This window comes from Castor canadensis, chromosome 14 (assembly GCF_047511655.1).
Source record: "Castor canadensis chromosome 14, mCasCan1.hap1v2, whole genome shotgun sequence".
In the NCBI taxonomy this organism is placed as follows: domain Eukaryota; kingdom Metazoa; phylum Chordata; class Mammalia; order Rodentia; family Castoridae; genus Castor; species Castor canadensis.
In genome coordinates, this window is record NC_133399.1 from 38,900,329 (window position 1) to 38,917,709 (window position 17,381).

A 17,381-nucleotide genomic window follows, 5' to 3' on the forward strand; every position below is an offset into this window, starting at 1 on the left:
CTCACAAAACCCCAGTTTCCACATCCTTTTCCTACCCAGTCTCTGAGCTCCAGTAGGTCCACGCTTCTGTGGCTCAGTCCTGACTCCAGGATGCTGGGATGGTCTCTGTCTTTCTCTAGCTTGGAGGGTCCTGCAAGGGCAGGCTCTCCAGGAGCTCAGAATTGTCCCCTCACAGAGATTGAGTGCAGTAAGACTCAGAGTTCAGGAAGGATTTACTGAGGTGGGGCCTTGGAGGCAGGGCTTTGCCAGATGCATAGGAGTTGGGTGACGCCTTACCATGAAGGGAGAAATTAGGGCTCAAGGTGTCAGGCAATGGGATGCTACAGAGGAGGGGCCGTTTGGAGGGATGCGGTAGAAGCCAGGAGGCTGACAGGTGGTGGGCGGGGCAAAGGGAGGGACTTCGGGTCTGCTGATAGAGCCCCTCCTCTGCATTCAGAGTCTGGACCAGTGGACAGGGCAGGGTGGGTCAGGGCCAGGCCAGCCATCCTGGCCCACCCAGGGCCCTAACTCGAGCCAAGGGTCTGCCTGGTTTGCGTGCAAACTGACACCAAAGAGTCCAAGACCCTGCCCTCCACACAGCCTCTCAGGTTGACCAGGCCCGTGGACACCCCCCACCCCCACCCCTCCGGTCCATCGTCTCAGGCCGGAAGACCCTTGGCGAGCTGCCCCCAAGCCCTCATCTAAATCGCTGCTGTGGTGACAGCCTCCATCCATCCTCCCCATCAAGCCCCTCTTCCACCTCAGGCTTCCTGCTGAGGCCACCGCCAGCCTCTGTCCTCACAGACTCGCCCCCCGGGAGCATCCCCCCCACATCACCCCAACCCTAGGGGCTCCTCTGCCGGGAAGCTCTGCTCAGCCAGGTGGCCCATGTTGCATCCCCCGCCCCCAAATGTCCCTGTGTCCCCCACCCGCTCTCTTGCAGAGGCTTTGAAAAGAGCAGATCCTGCACTTATTAGGCGCCTGCTGTGTGTCAGGCGCCCCCCCCCCTCCCGGGTTAACCGGCTCTCCCTGCGCGGGTCGGGGCCTCCCGGAGGCTGAGCGCCCGACCCTCCGCCCTGGGCGCTATGCACACGGCGAGGAGTCCGGGTCCCTCGGCGCCCCTCCCCCGGCGAGGCCCCACCCACCCCGAGCCCGGGGGCGGGGCGAGCGCGGGGGCGGGGCTGGCGGGAGCCCGGGCCTCGCGGGCCGCCCCCGCCACTGCTGCCAGCGCCCCGGCCCCTCTGCCGCCACGCTCTCCATCTGTGCCCGCGGCGACCTGCCTGCGGCGCCCCGGCCTCTGTGTGTGGGGGGGGGGCGCCGTGACTCAGTTTCCCCTGGAATCCCTGGGAGCCAGGACCGCCCGTCCCCTCCCTCCGCTGGCCTCCGACCTCGGGCGCCCGCACCTCCGCCTGCTCCGCGTCCCGGACGCGGCCGCGACCATCGGCAGCGTCCACCCAGGTGTCGCCCAGGTGAGGTCTGCGCCCCGCTCGGCCGCGCCATGCGCACGTGAGCCCCGGGCTGGGCGCCGCGCTCACCCTGCCCTGCCATGGGTGTGTCCCTGTGGGCGGTGACAGCCTCCAGGTGCCCGGTGGCTTTTATACCTGCCGTCTGGACGCGGTGTGGTGGGTCCCAGGATGGCCCGGGATGCACTTGGCGTTTCTGCCAGTCTGGGTGGGGTCCCTGCGTGTCCTGAAGGTCTAACCTGACTAGAGAAGGTGACAGGAGCGGGATGTGGCCGTGACAGATGTGGCCCTGGATGTGTGGCAGGTTGTGTGCTCTAAACCTAGTCCCTGGTGTATGTCCGTCTGTGTGTTGGCCATTGTGCTCTCTGTGTGTCTGCCTGGGTAATTGACTTTCTGTGTGTTGTGTCTGCCTGTTTGATTGGCCGGGTACCTATCTGTCTGTGTGTCTGTCTCTGAGTGTCCACCTGTGTGTGTGTGTGAGACCATGCACAGACTCACTAGTGGCTGTTGGAGTGTGTTGTGTGATCCCTGTAACCTGGCCCCATCCCGCCACAGCTGCCACTCCCCTCCCCCCTTCACTGTCCCACGCTGCATCTCTGGGTGTCCACTGGTCAGAAGAGGAAACCGCGGCTCAGAGGGGACCCAGTGAGCTTGGGGCGGGGGCGGGGGTGGAGCAGAGACTGATGGGTGTGGAGTCACCACCTGTGCTTTTCGGGCTGGGGGCCTCAATAGTGTCACAAACAGGAAGAGTTCCCGGAAATAGAGCCCTGTGGTGAAGGGGTGTGCAGGCCAGGGGTGTGTCATGCACACATCTGCAGGGGCATCTGTGACACTAATGAGAGAATCTAACATGGGTATGTCCTGGTCCCCTGGCTGGCCTGGTCCTTTGACTTCAGGCTAAAGAGTGCAGGCAGCCACACGGGACATGGTCAGGGTCTTAGGGAAGACAAGGTCACCTCACTGACACCCAGCCAGGGCACGAGCCAAGGCTGCTGCAGGAGCTGATCAGGCCTGGGCAGAGCAATGACTGATCGTCATTTCCCAGAGTGGGAAACTGACACTTGGCAAGGTGGCAGGCAGAGGGACCTTGAGAGTCCAGGCCCATCAGGAAAGCAAGACTACCCAGGATGTGGGGAAGGCCAGGGGCCGGGCGAGTGGCAGAGGGACTGCTACAGGCTGAGTGGTGGCTGGGGAGGAGCAAGGGCCTGGCGCTTGGGAATCCAACATCACGTTCTGCGAGCTGGGCGGTCTCGGGCATGGCGCCCAGTGCCTGTGCCCTGCACGGGAGGCCCTGTCCCGATGGAGAGCTCTGTGTCCGACCCCCAGAAAGAAGCCAGGAGCTGAGACAGGGACCCCAGGACCCACTGAAGCCCCCGCCTCTCAGAATTCCAGAATCTTAGGGTGCACAACAGGGGTTTCATCAGAATTCCCAGGCCATGGACCCTCCAAGTCCAAACCTCTGCACTGTGTGGCCCAGGGATTCTGAGGTTCTCCACGCCTCCTGTGGGGCACAGAGAAGGAGAGCAGCTCCTCCAAAGGCCACACAGCACTGTTTCCTACCTCTCGTGGTGTGGTGGGGGCCCTGCCATCCCTTCTGGTCAACATGGGAGGCTATGCCAGGTCCCCCTAAGTGGTGCGCTTGCCTGGGGAACTTGAGACAGCCACTATCACCTGAACCCGGCTAGGGAGGAGGGGAAGGGACTGGAAACCACCAGCTGTGACCGGAGGGACTTGTGGGGCCAGCCTCCACCCTTCCCCCCAGCAGAGAGCTCTGCGTCATGGGTTTGTCCCCAGACAGGGAGGTGCATCTCTGAGACACATACTAGAGTGGACCAGGGGACCATGAGACCCAAGAAGGACAGGCCTTCACTCCAGGCACAGCCCAGATGCATGGGGATGTTTGGAAACAGCGCATACCAGCTGGGGAGGGAAGGCGCCCCGTTCTGGGGGAGCCAGGGGGACAAGGGAGGCAGCAAAGCAGACCCTGCCTGGAGCCCAGGGTGGGCTCCAGTCGCCCAGTCTGGCCAGTCGCCGTGGCCATGGCCATGGCCATGGAGAGCGCACCACCCCGCCTTGCTGGCTGTCTGGGACTCAGTTTCCCACGGGAGGTCTGGCCCCGCGGACTGGCAGAAGCCTTGGCTCTGGGCCGGCTGGAGGGACGTCAGGGCAGCTGTCTGGGACTGGAAAATTTATGAGTCTCCATAGTGGGAAGCTGAGCCAAGGCGACAATGAGGCTTCCCACAGATACTTTCAGCCCTGACCGGGGCCAGCACCAGTTGAGCACCTACTGTGTGTTAGACACGCTGTCTATTCATGGAACGCCTCGGCAGCCCCATTCTACAGGGAGGGAAGCCGAGGCTGCGAGTCACACGTGACAAGCCCAAGGTCAGCCAGAGGGTCACCTCTCAATCCCGTCTGGCCAACTTTTAAGAAAGCTGAGGGCTGGGGCGTGGCTCCGTGGTGAGCTGTCCAGCTCGTGAGGCCTTGGGCTCATCCCCAACACCGGGGCGACCGCGCCTGGCTTTCACTCTGTACTTGAGTGTCCTTCCTGTCTTTGGGAACCAGAAGCTGCCCTTTTTTTTTTTCTTTTTTCTTTCCTTTTTTATTTATTGGCGGCTCTGGGGTTTGAACTCAGGGCCGTGAGCTTGCAAGGCGGGCACCCTGCCACTTGAGCACGCCGCCAGCCCACTTTTGCTTTAGTTATTTTTGAAAGTCTTGTGTTTTTGCCCAGGGCTGGCCTCAGACCATGATCCTTCTCCCTCTGCCTGTCAGTTACAAGCATTGCCACCATGCCCACTTTGTTGATTGAGATGGGGTCTCCCTAACTCTTAGCCTGGGCTGGCCTTGAACCTCCATCCTCCCAAGTTTCACCCCTGAGTAGCTGGAATTACAGGCATGAATCACCACACCCAGCCACCCGCTGCCTTCTCTGACTTGTCCCTGGGGAAGCTGTTGTGGCAAGTGAGCTGTTTTTTGTTCCCAAAATGGAACTGGGACTTCTGGGCTCATTTCTTATTATAAAAATGGCACTGCGAAAGTGGAAAAAAGTAATCACACAATTCCAACATGTGCGAGGAAGGACATGAACGCCCCTGGCTTCCCTAAAAGCACCAGAGAGGAGGAGGGCTTCCCGCCCGCCCGGGGCATCTGTGAGAAATGGGGACCCTCGGCGCTGGGTGGCCCTCCACTGACGGCTGGTCACTCTAGACGCATTGTCGAGGTTGGGATTTCTGTCTCTCAAATGACTGAAATATTTTTGATTCTGCAGTCGACCAAGGACTTTGGATGGGTGACCAATGGGGAAACTGAGGCTCAGGGTGGGGGGGTCACATAGTGAGCACCAGAGCTGGAGTTCAAAGCCATATGTCCCTGGACCCTTCTCTGGGACCCCAAAAAATACTTCCTGGGGTCCCAGAGGAGATGGTCCTCCTCTTTTTACTTTAACTTTTTTTTTTTCCTTTGGCTGTAGTGGGGTTTGAACTCAGGGCCTTGTAGTTGTTAGACAGGCGCTCTACCACTTGAACCACGTCCTCAGTCCTTTTTTGCCCTAGCTATTTTTCAGATAGAGTCTTGAGTTTTTGCCAGGTCAGACCTTCCTAGCAGCTGGGATTACGGATGTGCCCCACCACACTTGATCCCTCTGAAGGGTCCCTGGAGTCTAAGGAAGACAGAAATGGAGGAAGAAACAGCAGAACAACTAGCAGTAGTAATAATGGGGGGCGGGGGAGGTAAGCCTTCCTCAAGGAGGGTGTATTTGTGCTCGGGCATTGAAGACTGGGTAGGAGTTCATTAGAGTCACTCAGCCTGGTGTGCAGAGTGACCAACCAATCTTCCCTCTGCTTCTGCCAGGTGTGCCTGAGCCAGTGTCAGCCCGCCGAGCCTGCCCCCTCTCCCCGATGGGGTGGTGACCGATGGCGCCAGGCAGCTGGGGCGCCATGTGGGCCAACGACAGCTGGGGGCCCTGTTTCCGGCCCACCAACATCACCCGGGAGGACCGTGGCCTGATCGCCTCGCCCTGGTTCGCCGCCTCCTTCTGCGTGGTGGGCCTGGCCTCCAACCTGGTGGCCCTGAGTGTGCTGTCGGCCGCACGCCAGTGTCCCCGCTCGTCCTTCCTCACCTTCCTCTGCGGCCTGGTGCTCACCGACTTCCTGGGGCTGCTGGTCACCGGCGTCATCGTGGTGTCCCAGCACGCCGTCCTCTTCGACTGGCAGGCCGTGGACCCCAGCTGTCGCCTCTGCCACTTCATGGGCGTCGCCATGGTCTTCTTCGGCCTGTGTCCGCTGCTGCTGGGCGCCACCATGGCCTCGGAGCGCTACCTGGGTATCACGCGGCCTTTCTCGCGGCCGGCCATGGCGTCGCCCCGCCGGGCCTGGGCCACGGTGGCCCTGGTGTGGGCCGTGGCGCTGGGGCTGGGGCTGCTGCCCTTGCTGGGCCTGGGCCGCTACACCGTGCAGTACCCCGGCTCCTGGTGCTTCCTGACGCTGGGCGCGCGGCCCGGCGACGTGGCCTTTGGCCTGCTCTTCGCGCTGCTCGGCGGCCTGTCCGTGGCGCTGTCCTTCTTCCTCAACACCGTCAGCGTGGCCACCCTGTGCCGCGTCTACCACGGTGCCGAGGCCGCCCAGCAGCGGCCCCGGGACTGCGAGGTGGAGATGATGGTCCAGCTCCTGGGCATCATGGTGGTGGCCAGCGTGTGCTGGATGCCACTGCTGGTGAGTGCCGGGCTGGGGGTCCGGGGTGGGGGGGCGAGGGGGGTCAGTTTCCCTCAGGTCCAGATTTAGGGCTCTGTGTTCACGTGCCCTTCCTTATGGAGCACAAGAGGAAGACACAAAGGACCCCCAAATTACATTCAGCACCCTGGGACCAAGAAGTCCAGACGAGGGTCTTCAAGGCTCTACGTGGGCTAACAAGGAAAACTTCCCCGAGCAGCTGGGATTACAAGCGTGTGCCACCATGCTGGGCCACAAGTCTTCTCTCTCAATGGCTGCAGTTGGCCGTCTGGGGCTCCATCCCCTCTGATTTCGGGGGACAGCAAGATGCAGTCTCAGGTTGGGGATGCAGCTCAGTGGTGAGCGCTTTCCTGGCCCTGTGGGCTGCAGGGAGGACTTGGGCTTTGAGCCTGAGGGAGGTGGGAGCCATGGAGGGCTGTGGGCAGGGGAGGGAGGGCCTGGCTCGGTGCTCACGGGCACCCCCTGGTGGCTGCTGTGGGGGGGACCAGGGCACAGGGGTTCCCCCCCCCCGTTGTGCACCTGTGAGGATGGAGCCTGGGCCTGGCCTGGGGCCTGCTGTCCCAAGCTTCATCTGCACAAAGTGAGTGAGTGCTCAGAAAATAATTCTGGCCAGGTGCTGGTGGCTCACATCTGTAACCCTAAATCCCTGAGTTCAAATCCCAATACCACCACCAGTAATAATAATTTTAACACAGCGATGCATTTTAACAAAATGGAAATTATTTTAATACAATACAAATTTTAATTCTAATTAAGTATAAGTGGAAGATATGTACAGCATAGTAGTACTTACGTTTTAAGTAACACACAAGTGCATAATATCGAATATTACACATAGTTATAAATAATAACTACATAGTTATAGAACTGACATTTTAAAATCATTTTACACCGTACACTGATTTGCTAGAACATTTCGACCATGTGTTAGTAATAAATATAAATTTTATATTTATGTAATATTATGTTTGGGCTGCGGGTTGGCTCAGTGGTGAGCACCTGCCTAGCCTGTGAGAGCCTCTGGGTTCATCCCAGCACCTCAAAAAACACAGAAAAAAAAAAAAAAAAAAGGCCTGGTTCAAGTGGCGGAACGCCTGCCTGCCCAGCACGCTTGAGACCCCAGTGCCGCCAAAAAACTATTATAAAACATAAAAGTTACATGATGTGACATAAAAGCCTTTCACGGGACAAGACAAAGTGTAAGTGGTCGCATCTGAAGTTTCAGGATGGACAGTGTGTCCCCTGCTGGGCACCCGGGCCCGCGCGGGGACAGGCTCAGAGAGGGCGCGCCGCCCGCCAGGTCACACAGCGCGGCTAACGCTGAAACCCCGCAGGTGTTCATCGCGCAGACGGTGCTGCGGACCCCGCCGGCCATGAGCCCCGCGGGACAGCTGTCCCGGGCCACCGAGCAGCAGCTGCTCATCTACCTGCGCGTGGCCACCTGGAACCAGATCCTGGACCCCTGGGTGTACATCCTGTTCCGCCGCGCCGTGCTGCGGCGCCTGCACCCGCGCCTCACCGCCACCGCCACCGCCACCGCCAGCCCCGGCCGGGCCCACGAGGACGTCCCGGGCGCCCGGAGCAGCGAGGGGCCGGGTCCGCGGGGCCAGCCCTGTCCCCTGACGCCCGTGGGGACCCCGCACCCCTGCCCCCGCCACCCCGCCCCTCTCTGAGGTCCTCTCCCTCCGCCCTCCAGGCTGTCGCCCCCCAATTCCTCGCAGCCCCTGGCGGCTGGAATTCGGGGCCGTGTGGGAGAAGTCGGCTGTGGGGGCTCGGTCCCCCGAACTGGGGGTGCCAGGGAGGGGGCGACCTGTCTCCCGCCAGAACCGAGCCGGGACGCCCGAGGAGTCGGTGGCCTTGGGCGCGGGGCGCAGCGGGCCGCGGACCCCGGTTTTGGAGGGTTTTGGACTCCTCGGGGAGGTTCTGGGACTCGCTTCATTGTGCAGCGAGGAAAGCGGGGAGGCCTCATAAGTCGCTGGGGACAGTCCCGGGATCCTCCACTCCAGCCCCCCTCAACACTGGAGCCCCAGGACCTGAGACACCAACTGTGGCACAGCAGGTCCCAATAAACTTGTGAACTGACCCACTGATGGTGTTCTCAGGCCGGGGCAGTGCCTAACAGGGCGCCAGGTGTACACCGGGGGCCTCACGAGCACCCAGTGCTGCCAAGTAGCCTTTGGCTCAGCCCTCCCCTCCCCAAATGCCTCCCCCAAAATGACACACGCAGCAGCCGGGTGCAAGGTGCCTTTATTCCCCGCGAGGCACAGGCCTCCTGTGCTCCCTCTAAGGGTGATCTGCTTCCCACCCAGTGAAGCCCAACTCCTGTCCATCCACCCAGCCACCTCTCCTGGCGGGGATGAGGGCACCAGCTTAGTCTGCTGACCCAGGCTGGGGGAGGCAGGTGAGGGTGGGCCTCAGGAGCCAGATGTCACCTCTGAGGTACCATCAGTGAGGGAGGGACCAAACTCCCCTAGCACAGGGGAGGGGCACAGCCCCTGAGCTGGGGATGCAGGGGACTGCAGGGTGGCCACCCTGGGTGCTGGGCTAGGACTGACTGATATGGTGGGTGGGGTACACTTCGGGGGTCCCAGCTGGGGCTTGGGGGAAAGTGCAGGCTTCTGGGAGGTGGAGAAGACCGGGATCTGGGGGGCCAGGGAAGAGGTTGGGGGACCTCGCACTGAGCCAGGGCTGGCCTGAGCTCCACGTCCCAAAGCATGGAGCTGACACTGAGGCCCAGGAACCTTGCTGGGGGCTGGAGTTGGGGCTCTGGGAGGTGGGCTTGGGGACTGAGATTGGGCTGGCAAGAGGGGATCCGGCTGGATTCTAGCGTCAAGGCCAGGGGTTTGAGGGCAGAGCTGGATTCTGGAGCTGGGCTGGGTTCTAGAAAGAGGATTGGTTCTGGAGCTAACATGGACTCCAGAGCTGGGCTGGGTTTCTGAGCTGAACTCAATCCTGGGACTAAACTGAGTTCCAGAGCTGGGCTGAATTCTTGCACTAGCCTGGGCCCCATAGCTGGGCTGGGTCTCAAAGCTGGTTGGAGTTTGGGGCTTCTTTTGGGTTCCAGAAATAGGCTGGATTCTGGAAGTAAAGGAGATTCCAGAGCTGAGCTGGATTCTTGCATTCATCTGGGTTCTGGAGCTTAGCTCTGAGGCTTCACTGGCCTTTGTCCCACAACTAGACTGACTTCTAGAGCTCAGCTGGGTTCTGGAACTCTCCTCAGTCTCAAATGACTGTGTTTCCGAGCTGGGTTGGTTGCCAAAACCAGTCTGTGCTCCAGAGGCAGGCTGGGTTCGATAGCTGGGAGGGTCGCCTGAGCTGGATTGAGCTCCAGAGGTCAGCCAGGTCTCAAAGTCAGTCTGGGTTCCAGAGGTGGACTGCATTCTGGTCTGTGATCGGCAGGGGCCTTGGGGCTCGGCTCCAGGCCTTCCTTCAGGGATGGATGCGGTTCCAAAGCCAGTCTGAACTCTGGAGATGGGCCTGCTTGGAGCAGCAGGCTGGGGTCTAGAGCTGGGCTCAGCCTCAAAGCTGGACTCATCGCCGGAGCTGGACCAGGACGCATCCCTAAGGGAGGCACCTGGGAGCAGCCGGGTTGTAGAACAGGGCTGAGGTTTGGATCTGGACTGGACGGCAACGTGCGGATGGCTTCCCAAGCTGCTCTGAGTTCTGGGACACCCTGGGGGCTGAGAGCTGGCTTCAGCTCCAGAGCTGGGCTGTTTCTTGAATCTCACCACAGTTCCAAAACTCAGTGGTGCTCCAGAGCTGGACTGAATGTCTAGGAAGGGCTGGACCAATGAGCGGTCTTGAGTTGCAGAGTTGGGTTGAGTTTTCTGGCCAGGCTCGGACTTACAGCTGGACTGGTTTCTGGAACTGAGAATCATCTCTGAACTGGGCTGGGTTTCAGCAGCTGGCCTGAAGTCAGGGCTGGGCTGGGTTCCATAGGTGAGCTTCGTCTCAGAGCCTAGCTGGCCTCTAGAGCTGGGCTTGGTCTCAAGGCTGGCCTGAGTTCTAGAATAGAATTTGCTCTCAAAGCTGGGCTTATTCTCATAGATGAACTGGGCTCTAGAACTGGGGTTGGTTTCAGAGTCTGGCTCAGCTCTCAAACTGGGTTTGGTCTCAAAATTGACCTGAGTTCGGGAACAGGGCTTGGTGGCGGAGCTGGGCTTGATCTCAAAGCTGGCCTGAACTCTAGAAGAGGGCTTGGTGTCGGAGCCTGGCTGGCCTCTGGAGCTGGGCTTGGTCTCAAAGCTGACCTGAGTTCTAGAATAGGGCTTGCTCTCAGAGCTGGGCCGCGTTCTAGAGCAGGACTGGGTTGTGGACCTGGCTTGGGTCTCGGAACTGGATTGGGTTCTAGAGTTGGTCTTGGCGCTGGAGCAGGGCTGGGGCAGGGGGCTGGGCTCCGGGCTGGGGCTGCGCTCGGCCCCAGGACACACTAGCCACAAGCCTCCCGGGCCTCCCCGATGGCGGCCCACACCTCCACCACAAACTCGTCCGGGAAGGCGAACTCGCCCAAGACCGAGTCTAAACAGCGCGCAAAATCCTGGACACTCGCCGTCTTCTTGGACGTCTCCACCATGGTCGATGCTGCGGGCGGGCAGGGGCAGGGTGAGGGCGCTCCTGGCCCCAGTGTCCCCTGGGACCCCCGCCTCCTCCCGGGCATCCTCCCTCCAGGGGCCCCCAGCTTACCCTGGCCCCTTACCCAGCTCAGGGTCCCGAATGCCCATGTAGCTCTCCAGCAGGTCGTCCACCTTCTGAGACGCAGCCTCCTCAAACTCACTGGGCTGGGGTGCAGGGGACAAGCAGAGGCCTCAGGTCTGATCCCCCAGATGCCCCTCACGACCGTGCACTGGAGCCACCATTACTGCCCTGCCCAATCAGGCCCCATTGCACGGGCAGGGAAACTGAGGCTCTGAGACTAAGCGAACCCCAGCACCTGTCACTCACCATTTCCTCCACTGTGGCGGCGCCCCCAGCTCGGAACCGCAGGGTCTCCCTCCCGCTGGTCACTTTGGCTTCCACGGGACACTTGCTGCTGCGGCTCCTCTGGCCAATCATATCTACAGGGGACACGTGGGGGACACGCCTATGTTCTGGATGCAGAAAATCCACTCCACTCCTTTGTAGACACTGGGAGGCTTTCTAGAAACTTCTGAGCCTTTCTAGAACCTTCTCCCCCTTCAAAGTCCTCCTTACCTCCACCTTCAGAGACCCCATTCAATATTCTTCTTGCCCCCAAGAAAGTAACCCATGAGTCCAGAAAAGCTGTTCTACCACAGTGGGTCTCCAGTTCTGCCCCCCTTCCTCTTCAGATGATTCTAGAGGGTGTGAATTGAGACCATCCTCTTAGCTAGACGGTCAATCCAGAAAAGCCCTCGCTACAGAACTTGCTCTTCCTAACTTTCAGGCAGGGCTCTCAGAGTTCACAACCGTCATTCGGGACCTAGAAGCCCGTGTGGAGTCTTTGCTTCTTGCTCTGCACAGTGAGGCCCAAAGGGGCCTGTCCATGATGAGGTAAGGCAAATGCGCCAGGCATAAATCAAAATACTGCCTTCTTTGCTTTGAAATTCGTTATGAAAAAAAAATGACTAAATAGAGCAAGGTGGCTTATGTCTGTAATCCCAGCTTCTTGCAAGGCAGAAGTAAAAAGATCACAGCCCAAGCAAGGCCAGATGAGGCAAAAACTGAGAGACCCTATCTGGAAAATAAGGCGAAAGGGCTGGGGCTCCCATGGTAGAGTGCCCGCCTAGCAAGTGTGAGGCCTTGAGTTCAAACCTCAGTGTCACCTCCCCCCCAAAAAATGCTATTCCGGGGTGCAGCTCAGTAGTAGAGCCCTTGCCTAGCATAGGAGAGGCCCTGAGTCATCCCCAGCACAGCCCCCCAAAAGTGACTAAACAGGATGCTATGCATTCTAGAACAGAGCTGCTCAACTGGGGGTGATCCTGCCCCTAGGGGCCCTGTGCCATCCATGTCTGGGGACATCCGTGGTTCTCAGGACTGGGGCACACCTGGCATGGAGTAGGTGGAGGCCCACCCCAGAAAACCACTGGGCTCCAATTGTCCACAGTGCTGAGGGGGAGAAATGGTGTCCTAAAGCAAGCTCTTTCCCTTTGAAAAGCACCATTCAGCTGGGCACTAGTGGCTCCGACTGTAATCCCAGCTACTCAGGAGGCAGAGGTCAGGAGGATTGCAGCTGGAAGCCAGCTGGGCAAATAGTTATGAGACCCTATCTGGAAAAAAAAAAACAAACCCTCATAGAAAAGGGCTGGTGGAATGGCCCAAGCAATAGAGCACCTACCTAGCAAGCGTGAGGCCCTGAGTTCAAACCCCAGTACCGCCAAAACAAAGAAAAAAAAAAAAGGAAAGTGCCATTCTAGGACTTTCTTTGTACACCCTCCTTTGGAACCTCTCAGAGCTACTTTTTGGGTGACAAGATGAGCCGGACACCTCCCCTCCCCCATAACCAAGTCAATCAACAAACGCTCTGCCTGCTCCCAACCCAGCGCCAGGAGCTCAGCACACACCACATGCCCCTAGAACCTTCCCTGCTGCCCCATTTCCCCCTCCCCCGCTGCCCCATTTCCCCCTCCCCCGCTGCCCCATTTCCCCCCCCCCCCGCTGCCCCATTTCCCCCTCCCCCGCTGCCCCATTTCCCCCTCCCCCGCTGCCCCAAGAACCCATTTTTCTGCACTTGCTCCCCATTGACCCTGGGCCCCAGGTGGCTCTCACCGAAGGCTCTCTTGGGCTGCACCAGGCGCAGGGTGAAGGGCTGGGACTTGGGCAGCTCCCTGAGCATCTTGGCCACCTCGTAGTGGCGGCAGCCCACGATGGAGTGGTCGTTGATGGCTTCGATGCCGTCGCCCACGCGCACTGCATCGACGCGGTTGATGATGCTGCCCTCCTTGATCCTCTGCGGGGACCCAGAGTCGCTGATGGCGCAATGGCAGCCCCCTGGGGTCCCCGGGGCCTACTTAGATTACCAGGCACCCAGAAAGTCCCCTCCCGCCCTGGGCACCTTGATGAAGGCGTAGCCGGCCCCATTGTCCGTGATGGTCAGCCCCAGCGCGTCCTCCGTCTTGGTGACCTCCACCTCCTTGGTCTCCCCTCGCACGTGGGCGAAAATGAAGTCCTCCAGGCCGATCTGTCCCCCCAGCAGCCTCTGCATGTCCACCTTGTGGCTGTTGAGGGTGCAGAACAAGATCTGCCCGCAGCGGAGGGGAGTCCACAATTAGCCACAGCCCCAGAATTGGCCATTTAGTTTCCCTGCCTGCGCACGCCCCGGATGGATGACGGGGAAACTGAGGCCCAAAGAGTCCCGGAACTGGCACAAGGACCGCCCCCAGAGACACAGCAGGGGTGGGACCCCGAGAGTGGGAAAGGGCTGAGCAGGGGCTGCGGGCAGTAGGAGACCCCGGTCCCCGCGCCCCGACCTCTAGGTGTGACCGCCCCCCCTCACTCGGGGCTTCTCAGGAAGATGGGAGCCCGCTGGCGCCCCCTGGGGGCTGCAGGGCGGAGGAGGCCGGCTGGGACAGCCTCAAGCCCCCGACCCCCCGCAGCACAGACTGTCCACTATACGGGTCCCAGTCCCCGGAGCCACAGAGGCTCTTCCCCGAGGGTTGGGATCCACACCTAGCTGGGTCCGCGGAGGGTCCCTGGAAGATGAGGGACCCCTGTCCCCAAGACCGCTCGTCTTTGGCGCAGGGCCAAGGGTGTCCGGGACATGGCCCCTCGCAATCTGAGAGGCGCGGCGCTGTGACCTGGCTCTTCGCCCCCTCCCCGGCGACCGGGGATCCCAGGCTGCGCCCCGCACCTGGAGCGCGGGCATTGGGGGGGGCCTCACCTCGGTGGGCGCGATGCCGAAGGCCTCCGCGATCTTGGCGTAGAGCTCGCGGACGTTGGTGAAGCCCTCGATCTTGCCCGTGGGGCTGCCGTGCGCCAGCTGCGTGCGGAAGACGAGGCGCGGGCGCGCGCGGGGCGCGGGGGGCTCCGCGGGAGATGGCGGGGGCGCGGGCGCGCGCGGGCTCTCGGCCCTCTGGTCACCCCGGTCCCCCCGGGGCTCGCGGGCCGCAGCGCCCTCCATGGCCGGAGAAGCTCGGCCACCCAAACGGGCCGTCGCCGCCACCGCCGACGCCGGATCCGCCGCTTCCTGCAGCCTCCCCTCCCCCGGTCCAGGGCGCGACAGCCGAGCCGCCCGGGTAAGGGGATCTGGGAACCCGAGCTGCCCGGAAAGGCGACACCGCGGGGTGCGGAGGGGGGCACGGGTCCCAGGTGTCCGGGCCCTGCCAGGGCCAGCTGCACCCTCCCCGGGGACTGGCGGGGACGATTGGCGGTCCGCAGGGACCTGGGCTGCAAACCCACGAAAAACAAGGATCACAAAGTAGGACCAGGGCAGCTGAGGTTCCTGAGGCTGTAGGTCATTTAATCCTTGCAACGACCTTGAGGACTGAGGAAAGACAGTTATGCTGGTATAACCTGAGCTACATTCATTCCATCCCTCTTCTGTCCACAGCCCTCCATAGCTCCCACTTTCCTTAGAGGAAAAGTCCAAGTCCTCCTCACAGCCCACTAGGCCTTACCAGACCTGCCCATTGTCCTTCCTGCCTCCCCTGTCCCCAGAGCGCTGCTCATTAGCTCTTCGCTCACCACCTCCAAAGCCCTCTGCCCCCATCTGATGCCTCTCCTTAACATTTAAAGGCACTTCTGACTTGTTAGCATATTTCACTTGTGCCAGGCATGGTGGCTCCTGCTTGTAATTCCAGCACTGGGAAGGCAGAGGCAAGAGGATCTCATGTTTGAGGCCAGCCTGGGCTACACAGCAAGACCTTGCCTCCCTCTCCCCCCCTCAAAAAAAAACCCCAAAAAACCGATGTATCACTTCCTCACCTTGTGTCCTGTGTGTCCCCAACGGCAAGACAAGCTCCAGGACACAGTTTGGGTCTTTTCCTGTGTTGCTGTATGGTTGGAGCTGCCCACAATGCCTGGCACACTGGGGCCCTCGGGCAATCTTGGGAGGGGACGAATGGGTCCCCAGGTTATAGAAGGGGCTCTGGGTAACAAAAGCCTTGTATGAAGACAGTGCTGAACCCACCTGGCCATCCATCAGTGTTGCTGCTCAGGGATATGGACTCCATAGTTTCCTGTCACATGGGTGCCATCCTGTCACTAGGCTGAGCCAGTGACAGCCATTGTCTCTTGGGAATTACACAAAAAGACATCGATGGAAGGAAACAAGCCGCTCGAGGTTTTGCATGATGGAAGGAAGTTAGTAAAAAGTTTAACAACCTGCCAAGCCTGACCCACACTACAGTGTGGAGGAACCTTGCGGACGCAGTGCTGATTTGAGGATCCGGTGAGAGGAGCAGACACACAAGGACACAGCGTGCGACTCCATTGATAGGAAACGGCCAGGACAGGCAAATCCAAAGACAGGAAGTGTCCAGAGACAGTGCCAGGGACTGGGAGACCACGGGTGAGTGACTGCTCATGGAGATGGAAATTACTTTTGGGGGTAACAGAATGTGCTAGAATTATATAGAGGTGCTGGTCACACAACTCTGAATGTACTAAAATCCACTGACTTGTATACTAAAAAAAAAAAAATTAGGTAAACAAAAAACGATTGCAAAATGGTACTTTTTAGGGAGAACTACATAGGTCGTAGAGAAGCAGGTCCTGCCCAGTAATGGTAAACTTAAATTTGGGCTGTGGCTTCCTGTGCCAGGAGATGTGGGGTGGGTGGAGAGGGGTTGATAGCGTCTGGTCATATTAGTCTCCCTAGAGTGCCACCAGCCAGGTGACTTAAAACATGAGAAATCGATTCTGTTCTGGTTCCAGAGTTTGGAATTCTAGAATCATGGTATCAGCTGGGTCCTCTGAGACTTGGACAGAGTTTCTTTCTGGGCCCTGACAGCTTCTGGTGGCCAGTGGCAGACCTTGGTCATCCTTGGCTTACAGATGTGTCACCAGTCTCTGCCTCTGTGGTTCAACATCTGTCTGCTGTCTGTGTCCAAATTTTCTCTTCTTGTAAAGACGTCAGTTCTTGGCTCAGAGTCCACCCCACTCAAGTGTGACCTCATCTTAACTAATTACATCTGTAAGCTATCCTATTTCCAAATAAGGTCTCACTCAGAAGGTCTGGGGTAAGGACTTGAACACACTTTGGGGAGAATACAATTCTACCCCATAATAGCATGGGTGCCTGTCACGTTGCCCAAACTTTTCAGGTGTCTTCAATATCCTATTAGGTAAACAGAAGTCTCTGGGAAGCCCCTCCCTAAGTGAAACACAGGATTTCTATATGACCAGCAACTCATAGAACCAAGAGAATTCACAGTGGCCAGGCACCGGTAGCTCACGTCTGTAATCCCAGCTACTCAGGAGGCTGAGATCAGGAGGATCACAGTTCCAAGCCAGCCAGGGCAAATAGTTCGAGAGACCCTATCTTGAAAAACCCATCACAGAAAAGGGTTGGTGGAGTGGCTCAAGATGCAGGCCCTGAGTTCAAATCCAAGTACTGCAAAAAAATATTGAAAGTAGGGGTTGAAACAGGAGTCAGTGCACGTATGCTCACAGCAACCAAGAGGAAGACCAGCCCAAGTGTCCACGGAGGGACAGATGGACACACACAACATGGTCATCCCTGGAATATCACTCAGCCGTGACCCATCCTACAGCATGGAGGAACCCTGAGGACACTGCTCAGTGAGAGAAGCAGACACACACAAGCACACAGTTGTGGCTCTATTGATAGGACACGCCCAGAACAGACAGGAAGTGAACTCATGGGCGCAGGGGTTGGGGTGACGGCTCATCAGGGTAGGAAGTTCCTTTTGGTGTGAAGGAACGTTCTGGAACTAGATCACTGTACAACCTTCTGAATATACTAGATATCACTGAATCGTGCATTTTAACACAACTTAGCAGCCAAGTTTATGTCATGGGGAGGTCAGGAAGAGCAGTCCAAGGATGAACCAAGTGGTCAAGCACCAGCCCCTGGACCCCAAGTCTCCAGCGTGTGCCTAATCCAACAGGGTGGGGGATGGGTGACCTGTCTTCCTCTATGAGCCCAGCCAAGCCTGGACCTCAGTTTCTCCATCTGAAAAAACAGGGCTCTGCCAGAGGTAAGAGGGCAGGCCTGGTACCCCCAAAAGAGATAAAATAGGGGATCCTGGGTGGGTATACCTCCTGGCCCACCCCTGAAAGCTACACGCTCACAAGC

General features: G+C 59.2%; 2 protein-coding genes across 6 annotated transcripts; one reads left to right on the forward strand and one right to left on the reverse strand.

The window, feature by feature from the left end:
• The first annotated feature begins 1,216 nt into the window (after positions 1 to 1,216).
• Positions 1,217 to 8,140, forward strand: Tbxa2r (thromboxane A2 receptor). Its single transcript, XM_074053306.1, has 4 exons — positions 1,217 to 1,448; positions 5,292 to 6,151; positions 7,504 to 7,816; positions 7,866 to 8,140. Exons 2-4 carry the CDS (start codon positions 5,354 to 5,356, stop codon positions 8,138 to 8,140), a joined length of 1,386 nt encoding a protein of 461 aa, XP_073909407.1. The 5' UTR covers positions 1,217 to 1,448; positions 5,292 to 5,353.
• A 259-nt stretch (positions 8,141 to 8,399) lies between these two features.
• Gipc3 (GIPC PDZ domain containing family member 3) lies at positions 8,400 to 14,244 on the reverse strand. Of its 5 annotated transcripts, none has more exons than XM_074054292.1 (7): positions 14,004 to 14,244; positions 13,179 to 13,364; positions 12,893 to 13,073; positions 11,111 to 11,223; positions 10,853 to 10,947; positions 10,641 to 10,750; positions 9,993 to 10,174 (listed from the first exon to the last, which is right to left on the reverse strand). In XM_074054292.1, the coding sequence occupies exons 1-7, from the start codon at positions 14,241 to 14,243 to the stop codon at positions 10,128 to 10,130; spliced, it is 972 nt and encodes a 323-aa protein (XP_073910393.1). In that variant the 5' UTR covers position 14,244; the 3' UTR covers positions 9,993 to 10,127. The 5 variants fall into 5 exon arrangements, with proteins under 5 accessions (XP_073910391.1, XP_073910392.1, XP_073910393.1 ...); XM_074054293.1 differs by having other exon boundaries at positions 10,014 to 10,174; positions 10,866 to 10,947; XM_074054290.1 differs by having other exon boundaries at positions 8,400 to 10,750.
• Positions 14,245 to 17,381: the final 3,137 nt, after the last annotated feature.

Bases quoted from the DNA above. Each gene is read 5' to 3' on its own strand.
- Tbxa2r (XM_074053306.1), top strand. From the start codon at position 5,354: ATGGCGCCAGGCAGCTGGGGCGCCATGTGGGCCAACGACAGCTGGGGG. The intron at 6,152-7,503 runs GTGAGTGCCGGG...GAAACCCCGCAG, and splicing joins TGTGCTGGATGCCACTGCTG to GTGTTCATCGCGCAGACGGT. The intron at 7,817-7,865 runs GCCCCCGCCACC...TCCGCCCTCCAG, and splicing joins CGTGGGGACCCCGCACCCCT to GCTGTCGCCCCCCAATTCCT.
- Gipc3 (XM_074054290.1), bottom strand. From the start codon at position 14,243: ATGGAGGGCGCTGCGGCCCGCGAGCCCCGGGGGGACCGGGGTGACCAG. The intron at 13,365-14,003 runs GTGAGGCCCCCC...CGCTGCGGGCAG, and splicing joins TCGGCATCGCGCCCACCGAG to ATCTTGTTCTGCACCCTCAA. The intron at 13,074-13,178 runs GTGCCCAGGGCG...GGGTCCCCGCAG, and splicing joins CCGGCTACGCCTTCATCAAG to AGGATCAAGGAGGGCAGCAT.